The sequence below is a fragment of the Bufo gargarizans genome, chromosome 6, assembly GCF_014858855.1.
Source record: "Bufo gargarizans isolate SCDJY-AF-19 chromosome 6, ASM1485885v1, whole genome shotgun sequence".
In the NCBI taxonomy this organism is placed as follows: domain Eukaryota; kingdom Metazoa; phylum Chordata; class Amphibia; order Anura; family Bufonidae; genus Bufo; species Bufo gargarizans.
Window position 1 is genome coordinate 42,676,285 of NC_058085.1, and position 12,526 is coordinate 42,688,810.

The window sequence follows — 12,526 nt, forward strand, 5'->3', positions numbered from 1 at the left end:
CTCAATAGGTAATCCGGAGGGAGTCCTCAGCTGCAACTCTGTGATTTTGTTGCAGTCTGCTCTGCAGGTTCTTGCGCCTTGAGCGCAACACCATTAGGTGAGAAGCTCTTCGCCCAGTGTCTTTGTTGTATTCACCAGTCCTCCCTACAAAGCGCTCTTCCCTCTCTGTGACTGCCCCCTCCCTGGCTAGCATGATACCCTCTCCTCAAGGCAGGCAATGAAATACGAGTCAAGGAGTTGGAAGAAACTGGACTCAAGAACTGTACATGGGATGGGGGTTGTGGAGAAACACCAAAACTTTCTATCCCAGGGTTTGGTATGACCATCATAAGAGGTTACACAAGCTTTCAAAAATATAGTACCCATTTGAGCTATCAAGGTACCAAACCAAGGTATGGGACAGCTCATACAAAATGCACTGACTTCTCAGTAGGGGGCATCGTTGAGCACAGGAGAAAGTTCTTCTGTCACCAACGCAAATGGCACCTTTGCACACCTAATAGCCATGCCAGTGCACTTACAACAGTGGCGGGGAGCAAGCACGTTGTCAGGAACCAAACACAAACTACTATGGACTCCTTAAATAACTAGAGCTTCAGAGCAAGCCTAGAGAGTGCTCATTTTGTGAAATCCAAATTAGTTCTGTTGTGGGGAGAAGGCCACCCAACACTAACACAGCCATGGATCCTCACCACTATACTGGCAAAGGCCATAGGGACTATGCTGAGATCTATCTCTTCCCTCCTGTTACCCCTCTGTGAGCTCTGCCCTGTGCTTGTCAATGATTTACGGCTTCGGGTACATCCAGCCTGCAGAGATCTCTCACAAGACATGGTCCTAGACCTCATTTTGGCTAGAGGTATGTTCGGCTCCTCCAGTTTGGTGGCCCACTGCCAGAAAATATCTAGCTGTTTAGATCTGTTCAGCCGCTGTGTTAACCTCAAAGGATTTGGGCTGAATTAACCCCTTTGCAGACATTCCCGAGCAATCATTTCAGCAAATTACCAATGATGCATGAAACTTGTTGGCGCTGAACGCTCAATAATCGTACATTACACAGTGACTAGAGAAGTATTCACCCCCCTAGAGTTTTTCCTAGTTTTATTCAGGAGAATCAAAGCGAATTTATTTAGGCCCTTTTTTTTACATTGGTTATCAGAAAAGACTCGTAAAATCTCCACAAAGTGATCTCCAGAACATTTAGGTGTTCGCCCCATCACTTAGCACTATGAAGGAGCAGCCTTGACAGCACTTCAAGTCTTGTCTGTATAGATTGATCTCTATTAGGTTTGCAGTTTTTCCCATGGACATTGATTTCATAAGCATCAAAGGCCTCAGATCGGCAATCACTTGAGGCCCTGGTCCACCCAGGACAGTAAGCCATTTCTGTGTAGTTTTATGTTTCAGGTCAATCACTTCCTGGAAAATACATTGATTTCCAAGATGCAGTTCTTCTGAAGACTGCAGCAGGTTTTCCTCAAGGATTTCTATTTAGTCTGTTGTGTTCTGAAGCTAAGATCTTTTATTTTTCCACTCTCCCATAAACTAGCACCAGTTGTACATACAAGTATCCCCATGGGCCACATGGAGGTCTCCTTTATTGCTCCTTGCACCATCATGGTTTTTGAGAATGACCTCTTCTAGGCAGTTTCACCCCAAGATCTTTTTGGTTGTCTTGTATCCATCCCCTGGCTAGAACCTTGTCATTGAGGTGTTTAGGAAGTCTTTTGGTTTCATGGAGTTCTGTTCACACGTAATGTGTTGTGTGGCCAAAAACCCTGTGACACAACTGCACCTGGTTTACTGTAAAGGTGGATTTAGACAAACCAATAATTGTCCAGATTTTAGCGAACGACTGTTCCTGCGATCACTCATTCCTGATAATCTGGCCATCTAAATGTGCCGTCGTTCACCCGATGGACGAGTAAAATGCTCGTTCATCGGGTGATCCTGTCGTTCGTAATGGCACATCAGTTATCGTTTCTGGGCAGCGATCTGCTGCTCAGAAACCATGTTTCTGTATGGGGACGAGCGATGGCATTAGTGATCGATCCTCCTCATACTGTGAAGGAGATCGCTGCCGGCTGTCCGGAAGTAACGCCTCTTTCCGGATAATCAGCCGCTCCATCGACCCGCCTTAAGGCTATTTTCACAATAAGCTCTGGGAGCCAAATGTAGAGGGTATAATGAGTCGGATGTATGCCAAAAGGGTCTCCATTCGGCATGTGTCTGACTAATATGCATCCGGTTACATTCTTAGACATGGTTGTCTACACCTTTTGATGCAAAGGCATGCAATACACTGTGTGGTATACATTTTACAAGAATGGGAGTCAATGGGTGAGGTATACACCCATAAATATGGCATTCAGTTGTATAGTTCGGGACGATACTATGCCCTCAGAGCTGAACTGGTGAGTACAACATTCACCATGTAAATACCCCATCCTCCAAAAAAATGAGGTCATATGGTCAGTATGTGCCACCCTACATAATATTTAACGGCAGAGACCTTCCTGCTGTGGCTGAGGAATAGTGTCCCATGGCTTCCCTCATTTTTCTGCTAGATGGCTACGTGGTTAAAGATGAAGTCCCTTGTGATGCCACCATACAGTACACTATCTCCATCACAACACTGTCATAGTCCTTGTCCACAACTGCAATGAGACCTGATATTGGACCCAACCTTTAAGGCCTTAATCTGCAGCACGTGATAGGATACCCCAAATATTGAAACCTTATTACCCCTTATTGGTCTTTAATCCTCCTTTGATACTCTTAAGGGTACTTTCACACTAGCGTTTTTCTTTTTCCGTGTTGAGTTCCGTCACAGGAACTCAATACTGGGAAAAAACTGATCAGTTTTATCCTAATGCATTCTGAATGGAGAGCATTCTGTTCAGGATGCATCAGTTCAGTCCCACTTACGTTTTTTGGCCGGAGAAAATACCGCAGCATGCTGCAGTTTTATCTCCGGATGCCAGATCTGGCATTTATTTCTATTGAAATGTATTAGTGCCGGATCCGGCAAAAGAGACCCGGTTTTCGGGTCTGCGCATGCGCAGACCTTTAAATCTGTAAAAAAATATATATATTAGATCCGTTTTTCCGGATGGCATCGGAGAGACAGATTTGTTTTTTTTATGCATTTGTAAGCTGGATCCACATCCAGATCCGTCTGACAAATGCTATCCATTTGAGTCCGGCAGGCAGTTTCGGCGAGGGAATCCTCTGCGGCAAGTGTGAAAGTACCCTTAGATGGTCTTTCCCTGCTTCTGGCCCAGGAAAGGAATGAGGCATCGGCCCCTGGCTCTGCACCATTTTTCTAGGTGAGAAGTTTTAATTTTTTTTCCCCCAGCAGTTATGGAGGTGACACTCAGTTGTGAACACTACTTGAAAGTCTCCTGTCCCTTTAAGACATTTTTATACACGACACCATGATCTGTAGGGCCATACACTCCCCAGCATCTTCTCCCTACTCTACTCCAGATGTCACAGGGCTCCGAGGATCAGTCCCTTCCATCTCTGACAGATGAGATTGCTGTTTATTCACTGCCGTTCTATACCACTTGTTCTCAATGAAGCTGACAGCGGCCGCCTGTTTTTCTCTCCACGTTGTGCATGGATCTGCCAAACGAAGAATCATTATGAAACTGAGGGAAAATGAGTGAAGGAATTATATATCCCTGTACCACGGCGGAGGAGCTTCTCACAGATGTGTGAGGGGCACTGAAAAATGCACTGAAAAATAGGGTGTTTGGCCGGGGGTGCACCTAGCCTTTCTGCTGCCTGAGGCAAAAACTGAAACGGTGCCCCAACCCCCTAAAGCCAATTTCTTACCCTAACCCCTTCCCTCCAGCCCTACTGTTAAAGACATACTTGGAAAACATTTCATACAGAGCTACAAAACATACAGGGTAATACAGTGCCACATACTGTGCCCACTGTGCTTCCCAGTACTGCAGATACATATAATCCCCCTTCTGCTGCCACCCTCTTGTCCCTACCTGGTGCTGCCTGAGGCAATCGCCTCAACTCGCCTCATTGGTGGTGCACCCCTTAGTTTGGCCCAAGGAGACCTGCAGAACTGGCAGGAAGGCAATGTAGCCAGGACCCAGTAGCGGATATCAGGTTAATATGATTACCACTGAGGGTCCAGTCACGCAGGGGGTAAAAAAAAAAACTTTAATACAGCTGTGACAAGCTGCCAGGGTGGTGCTGCTGAGAGTCCGAGGCGCTTCACTCCCGCTACTGCATCCATTGGGGTCTAATGTTGGACAAGAAGACATTGTCCACACATTGTTCAATTCCAGTAAAATTGTAATCCAGAGATAAGATACCAGTACAGCGCTGACGCGTTTTGAGTGTCTTTTTTTTTTGCAATGAAAGAAAGTAATGGGCATGGGATCTACAAGCACAGGAACTGGTTTCTCTCTACAATTTACATCAAAAGTTGGTGGCCCATGTCATGGCAGTTCGCTACTGCTGGAACCTTTGATCTGCTGTTATGCAATGTTTCTCAAACTCTTTTTTTGTGCCAAAAAACGTAATGAATCTGGTGTTTTTTCCAAATCCACAAAGCCATGCAAGGCCGCGGGGGGCATTGCGTTAATTTAACGAAGAGAGCAAGGCCAAAGAGGTTGTCTGGCCCCTGCTGCTCCCATTACCAGGTCCCTACTGGTCTCTACTTCCTGGTCCGTTATGGCACACAGGAAATCCATGCTCAGCCAATCACTGTCTGAGGAAGGCCACCACTGCTGCGAGGATTGGCTGAATGATCATTTCCTGTGTGTCAAGAAGAAACAGGAAGTAAAGCAGCGAGGGATAGGTGAGGTGAGGGTTATTACGCCATTTGAACCCTTTAAAAAAATGCACCATACCTTTAAGACTATGAGCCATACCAGGATGCAGTGCTGGCTCACACAGCGGGAGGCCGGGCTTCCTTGTAACATTATGGCTATGAGCGTTGAGGACGCTACGTCTTCCATATGACTAGAGCAGATGTGGAAGAAGCCGTATATATTTGGTGATATCCGAGAGGCGGATGAAGACCTGCGGTACAGCTTTTGGTCACGGACAATCTACTGTAGCATAAAAGACAATAAAGATATCACTTCTCGCAGATGTCAGATTTTTATGCTTCGCTGTAAACGTGGTGGTGACAAAGTCGTAAATGTGAGAGCGTTTCCTCTGATATTTTAAAATAACCGTCCGCCATAAATATTTTATGCACGCTGTAAGATCTAACTGCCTGTGGGACAGCAAGGAAAGGCCTTCATAAACTTTTATGTACTGTACATGTCTTTTCTTAACCACCAATAGTGGATTTTTTATAATTATTTTTTTTACTTTTTGTTAAAAATAAATATGTGACAAGTTCCATAAATCTGAGACCGCAATTACCCTCCGTTCTGACATGTTGGATTTTTGTCAAACAGCTCTGTGTAACGCAACCTTTATAAATCTGGTAACTTACCACCTATAAAACGACTGGCGGAAGTGTCATGTGACGTGTTTCAGAAAATGGCGCACAAACCCTCCACTAAACGCTCCAGTTAGCGGGAGCAGAACTCTAGGACCCACAATGTACACAAGGGCAGATGCGTTTCGGTGCTTTCTAGGCCCTGTTAGTAATGAGTATCATCGCAAGGTATCTGCGCGCCAATGAAAAAATCTGCGCACCAAAGCCAATGCAGAACCATGAGGTCGTTAGTGACAGCCATGTATTGATGATTCTAAACGATAAGGGCTCACGCGCACAAATGTATTTTTCTTCCGTGTCCGTAACTTTTTTTTTGCGGCCTGTATACGGAACCATTCACTTCAATGGGTCCACAAAAAAAATGGAAATGACTCCTTGTGCATTCTGTTTCCATATGTCTGCATGGCCGTTCCGCAAAAAAGATAGAACAAGTCCTATTCTTTTCCGGACAAGAATAGGCATTGTTACAATGGATAAACAAAAAAAAAAAAAACTTAAACAATACGGACGTCACCCCTATTTTTTGCGATCCGTGTTTTGCGGGCCGCAAAATACATACGGTCGTGTGCATAAGCCCTAAGAATTTGAGATGAGAAATATAACTGAACGACGCTTTGCACCCACCGGGCTCACGCCAGCCATCGGTTTGGTTATCAGTTTATGGAAATGGGGCAGATTCACTAATGAAATTGAGTCCGAATTCTGGTTTACTTGCCACATTTATGTTTAAGATACTAGAAACTATGTGCGTAGTTTTCTGGAGCTGGAAAACGCAGTTATGAAGAACGTGCGTCAAGTTTTTTTACCCAAAAATGTGTTTTAAGTAAGCCAGTCTCAAGCTGCTGTAAGGAAAAGTATCTAAAGCTCTGTTCACACTTCTGTTAAAGTTTTTGTCTTTCTGCTGGATCCGCTCTATGAAGCACGTTGAGCTATCGTTCCATTCTTGTGCTTCCTATGGAAATGGCGAACAGAGCCTTACTCCTGGCAGGATGCGCTAAATCTATAACACCGCAAGTTTAGTGCATCTTCTGACCGTCTCGTCCACGTTTACGTTGTTTGAATTTTAGACACCAATAGTAAATCTGCCCTAATAGTTCTTAAAGAAAAGAGAACAAATGCACCCCAACAACAACAAAAAGAGAAAAAAAAGCAAGCATGAAAGTGTGAAAGTAACAGTAATGCTATAAAAAGGCTATGGACACCTATGGACTATTGCATTTGACCTAAAAAAAATGTTATTTTTTTCAAATGGTCTTCAGCCATTTTTGAGAAATAAGGGTTAAAAAAAATCTGTCTTTTTGCAGAGTATAACTTCTCAGTCCCGTCAGCTGATGGCTCATGTGAAGCCTTTTTTCTGATCTCATTAGAGCTAAACTCTTATCGAACTGATAAAATGATGCCTTAAGCGAGTGTTTATGAGGTCAGGAGATCAGAGAGAAGGTTTCACATGAGCTGTCAGCTGACAGGTTTGAGAAGTGATACTTTGCAAACAGGCCGATTTTTTTTAACCCATGTATCTCAAAAACGGCTGAAACTTTTTAATAAAGACCAGTTTAAATTTTTTTTATTTATTTTTGCCCAAAATAAGTAAAATGCAATCATAACAAATAGCCTCAAAGGTGTCCGTAGTCTTCAAGCCAGTGTACTGAACACAACACACATTTCCAGGGGTCTGATTTTGACTTTTTTGGGGCACCATAACAAACACACACATACACATACCAGTAATCTACCGGTATAGTATTGGGATAGTATAATAAACATATATAAAGTGCAAGATTTTCTGTGGTCAATCAAATCAATAATATGCCTAAAGAGCAATTAGGTTGAACACCGATCAATGCCTGCGTCTAGTCATTACCCTCTGTAATACCGTACTATAAAATTATATGTAAAACCACACAATACAAGATGTGATCACATAGAAAGGTAAATCCACAACCTACAATCTAAACCTAATACTAATATCACTAATATCTCCTGGCTTCCGTTGCCTCCTCTCCTGTCTCATAATCCCCGTCCATAGCCATGTACAAGATTGCCTGGCTGGTCTGCCCTGCAATGTATGTCCCCGTCTATTTTACACACAAATACAATCTTAAATTTCAAAAAAAGTAACTACAGAGGAAAAAAATAAAGTTGATTTGACGCCAAATTAAAAAAAAGCTCCTACTTTACGACTTTGGTGGAAGCTTCCGTCCTGCACGAATAAACTGAGTTCAATGTTTAGAAGAAGGCTCGGCGATGATGGTGATGAATTGTCATCAATTTGTCAGTACATTAAATATCATTAGTTGGGGGTCACGTGATCTGGTGTGAAATGTGATCTATACGGTAAATGGGCAGAACTTGGGAAATGTAGGTGACTCGTCATCCAACGGGCTGGGAAGAAATTGTTTCTTCTTGGACTTTTAAAGAATATTCTAAATTCTAATGTCAAATAAATAAAAGTTCAAAAATTTTTTTTTTAAATCACTTGATTTGTGATATGTTACAATATATTTGAAGCACTGCTGAAATCAAAGGATTAGTGCAGCGTTACCATAAAGCAAAGGGGAACTACAGCATGCATCAACTACATCCAGGTCTGATAGATATGTGAGGACAGATGGGACTGAAATCAGTAGACATGAGATGGATGGATGGATGGACAGATAGATATAAATATAGATGTATCGTAGATAGATATTAAATAGAGGTAGATAGATAGATATAAGAGAGAGATGAGATAGATACATAGATAGATATCAGAGATAGATAGATCATAGATAAATAGATAGATAATAGATAGATAGATAATAGATAGATAATAGATAGATATAGACTGACATATGACAGATATGAGACAGCATAACTCATATGTTCTATCTATCTATCTATCTATCTATCTCATATCTATCTATCTATCTATCTATCTATCTATCTATATATCTCATATCTATCTATCTCATATCTATCTATCTCATATCTATCTATCTATCTATCTATCTATCTCATATCTATCTATCTATCTATCTATCTATCTATCACATATCTATCTCCTATATAACATACATGTAAATCTCTTGGACAGGAAATTACTCAGAGACTTCATATATGTTGTAAACCAGATGAGATGAAATATCACAGGGTAAGGTCAGCCTTTCTACAACAATCGTACCTCTCGCCCTGTTACACAGACTTTACGGACAATATACCTTTATATAGTCGTCGCTGCCTTTACTAGTCTTCGCTGCAATATAACCCAACTCGCTCAGGCAATAAAAGGTATCACTTGCACTGCAATTTTCTCCATGGGCTCATTAACTAATTAACTAACCATGGAGCAATTCCAGGAGAAATTTCAGCTGTCCAGGCAGCGTTTTAAAAGCAACTTTGGGCCAAATTCGGAATCAGTCGCGTGTTGACAGGGATAAAGATTCCCTATGACATCACTGGGAAACTCAATGGAAGGCATTCAATGAAATTTCATTTATCCCGAGTCAGAAGAGTATCACGATAACCAGAACGAGAGTCTTAAAGTTCTGCACTCTAAACTCGGCGTTTTTTGACTTTTTGCCTTTGTGTTGCCAAGCAGATTTAAGAGCAAATATTAGTTCTTTGTCATATGTTTGACATTCTAAGGGCTATAACCATTAATGTGCACTGTGTTCAAGTCACAAAAGCTTGGCCAGCTGCAAAGGCCAACAATCCAAAAAGGGCAAAAAGGGTCAACATGGACTGTCACATCCCTTTCTGTATCCAAGCCCATGGAATTCCACATTACAAAGAGAGAAAGCAACACAAATTGTAGCAGAGATCATGGAGATTACACAGAAGTGATACAATTTTGTGCACTTGCCTCTCGTCTTTTACCACTTCCAATTCTTTCCCTACAGCGCAACGCAGTGAACGGCAACTTGTGTCTACTCACCCACACACTCGTTGGCCTCTCTTGCTGTTGCCCGCTGCCAAGGTCTGTCGTAGTGGAAAGGTTTGCAACGGTCACACTCAGGTCCAGCAGTGTTGTGCTTGCAGTCGCACACCAGGTTGTCGTCTCTGTCCTTGACGCATCTGGAGGCATGTCCGTTGCACTTACATCGACCCCCAACTTGAAGGTCAGAAACAGCGTAAAAGTAAGAGTCTCTGGCCAATTCAGAGTCGTCTTCATTCTCATCCCCAAAAGTGTGAAGACGGCTAAATACCACTTTGATGTCCGTGGCTGTCACCCAGTCTTGAAGGACTGGGGAATTGTCAAAGTCATGTGCAGAAGGTCTACCATCCAAGGTGCTGAAGGCTATCAAGCCTCCAGAGAGTGGGTACATATCTGTATGAGAATCTGTGCAGATAGCCTCCTGTTCATTCTGCTTCGTAATGACTGCTTTATTGGGTTTGTTGTACATTTTTCTGCATTGAGTTGAGTAGAACTGAAATGGTACCCAAGATTTCCCATAGTCCATTGACTTGAAGATAGCCATGGATTCTGGTCTTGGAGAACAGAACTGAAGACTCACGTAAGTCACCTCAAACTTCTTCCCTAAGGACAAGGTCAGAGTGACGTTCTGAGGATACTGAATATAGTTCTCCGATTGCCAGCAGGTGAGGTTGTGGGGGTTGTTGAGATCAGTTAGAAAGGAGGGTGGATGAGCTTTTTTAGGGTCCGAAGCATTGCAAAAATGGCAGTTCCTGAACCTATCCTCCCCTTTTTCTGTCACAACACAATACCTTGAAGGGTTCTTCCCGCAGGTGCTTGACACTTTTACTTCCTTCCCAAAAGCTGAGTTGACAAAGTCTGGAATACATCTCCTAGGGTTCCCGTTCTCATCGTAGCATGGATCAGGCTGTGGTGTCTGGATGGAAAACATATTCATCCCATATCCTCCTCTACTTTCTTGAGCGGTACAGGACAAAGAAACTAGCACGAACAGCAAAAACTGTCCTCTCAGCATCATCTTCGAGTCAGCTTAACCCTGCCTTGACCACAGATCCTTCCACTGGCCTGTACTCCTATCAAAAAATGAAGGCAAACACAGAAAAAATATATAATATAAAATATTTTAGTCACCTAGGAGTTACTAAAAACAGATGGTAAAAATAGCTGACATAGACTAGCAACCGAAATCAAACAGAGATGACATCATTTAGCAGAAAGGATCCAAACGAAGAAAAAAAAAACGTACAATTTCAAAGACATCCTGCAAAAGTTTTTATCTGCAAAAGCAAGAATGATATAAAACACAGCTAAATGACAACATAAAAGTCCTGCCCAATAAAAAAACAAAAACAAAAGCTAAAATTTGTTATATGTATAAAACTGGATATAGGTGAGGGCTTTAGAATGAGATGCAAAATTTACACCTTTTTTTGCTCAATTGAAGTTTCGTACCTAGCATTCTGAGTAATTAAAGAGTAAGAGTAATTATAGAAAAAAATGCACTACCTTAGAATTAAATTAAGAGACGATGCAAATTGGGGTGGGGGGTAAAAAAGTTCAAAAAAGTAAAAGTCGCACTATAAAAAAAAAAAAGAAGAAGAATCGATTTTGGTGGCCACTCAGGGCAGGCTGTGCAGCATGGGGTGGTTGAGCTTTGGAGACTGAGGATGATGAGAAGAATCAGCCAATCTGCAGAGTGAATCCTCACATCCTTCTGCACAGATGAGAAGTTTTTGGTGACTGTCTTTCCCTGTCTTGCTATAGAAAGTGAATGAAGCTCTCAGACTGTTTAGCTTGAGGTCATCTCAAGGAATGACATTGCATTAGGGGGAATTACAACGACACCCACTGGTAGAAGAACATTGGGCAGGGGAGGCTGCAAGCAACTGATTCACATGCAGAAGAAGAAGAGGAGGGGAGAAGGTGGTGGTGGTGGTGGGGGGGAGGCTGAAGGATAGAGGTAGGGAGTGGAGTAAAGGGAGGCTTGCCTTAGCCAAAGGAAAGTGTGAGGCAGAAGGGGACAGGGAGAGCCTGCAGATAAGGTGAGCACCAAAATTAAGAGGTCAACTGCATTTTACAAAGAAAGCGAGAAGAAAGGTGAGGCTAAGGAGTGATGGGACAGACAGAAAAATGACAGCCCCAGGAGGAAGGAGTTATCACACAGGGTTTGAAGAAGTCAAAGATATGATTTGACAACGTGTTTGAGGAAAGAGTTAACTGGGGTATGTGTCATGCAAGAGAGGCAGCAAGGAAGGCATACGTCTTGGTAGAGGCTTCAGGCATTAGAACCTGTTGGAAGAACAGCTGGGTCTGTCTTAGTGGAGATTGCAGGCATGTGAAGCATGAGTGTATGTGTCTTACCAGGAGCTGTAACTATCTTAGTAGAGGCCATAGGCATCAGAGGCTGTGTCTGTCTTGGCAGATGCTGTATGCAATATGACTGTGTCCTTCTTAGTGGAGGCTGGATGGAGAAAGGTGGAGTAGTCACTGGTGAGGTTGAGGCTGCCGGTCTTCGTAGTGTCTGCAGAGTCCTGTACACTGCTACAGGGCGAAGTTGTGCATTTCCTGCATGGATATGAGGAGGTGTCAATCATGACAGAGGCTGGAGGCATGGGGGCTGTTTTCTGCAATGAGACTGTCTGGCTGAAGGGAGGTCTATCTTGACAGGGAATGAAGTTATATGGAGGTGCTGACAGGTAGTAAAAGAGTGCATGGTGTAAGAGATGTCCATTATGTCCGTACACTGACTGATGTAAGAATGAAGCTATGCTCTGAGATACTGCAGGGTTATGGGACTGCTGAGATATATACGTTTCTCTTCATAAGTGCCTATCTTGCAAGAGATTGCTGAGAAGTGAGAGGGTCTGGTGTGTAAGAGAGTGCCCACCCGGAAAGAGAGAGACCAAAGTCTTACCTGTAATGTGGAGAAAATGTGGAGCTTGGGCGTGGGGGAGGTAGTACTTATATCAAGGGACTGCTACACAGTCAGTCCAAGGGGGTCTCTGTATTTTAACAACACTGGAGCAATGGATGTAACAGTGATAAAAAAAAAAGAGTTACCAACCTGCAACACTATACCAAAACATTTAAAGGGCAATTACCATCACATGTGTAAATTTCCCTACTCTTTC

The 12,526-nt window shown here is 42.9% G+C and overlaps 1 protein-coding gene across 3 annotated transcripts in view; it reads right to left on the minus strand.

The window, feature by feature from the left end:
* The window catches only part of NTN1 (netrin 1), a 71,855-nt gene extending 59,951 nt beyond the window's left edge, over window positions 1–11,904 (minus strand). For 2 of the 3 annotated variants that reach the window (XM_044297588.1, XM_044297586.1), the window contains exons 1-2: window positions 10,902–11,183; window positions 9,396–10,468 (exon numbers count right to left, since the gene is read on the minus strand). In XM_044297588.1, the coding sequence (XP_044153523.1) occupies window positions 9,396–10,413 (1,018 nt within the window). In that variant the 5' untranslated portion in view covers window positions 10,414–10,468; window positions 10,902–11,183. Of the gene's footprint in view, window positions 1–9,395; window positions 10,469–10,901; window positions 11,184–11,756 lie in introns of those variants that run through there. The other variant, XM_044297587.1, reaches the window with a different exon arrangement.
* Window positions 11,905–12,526: the final 622 nt, after the last annotated feature.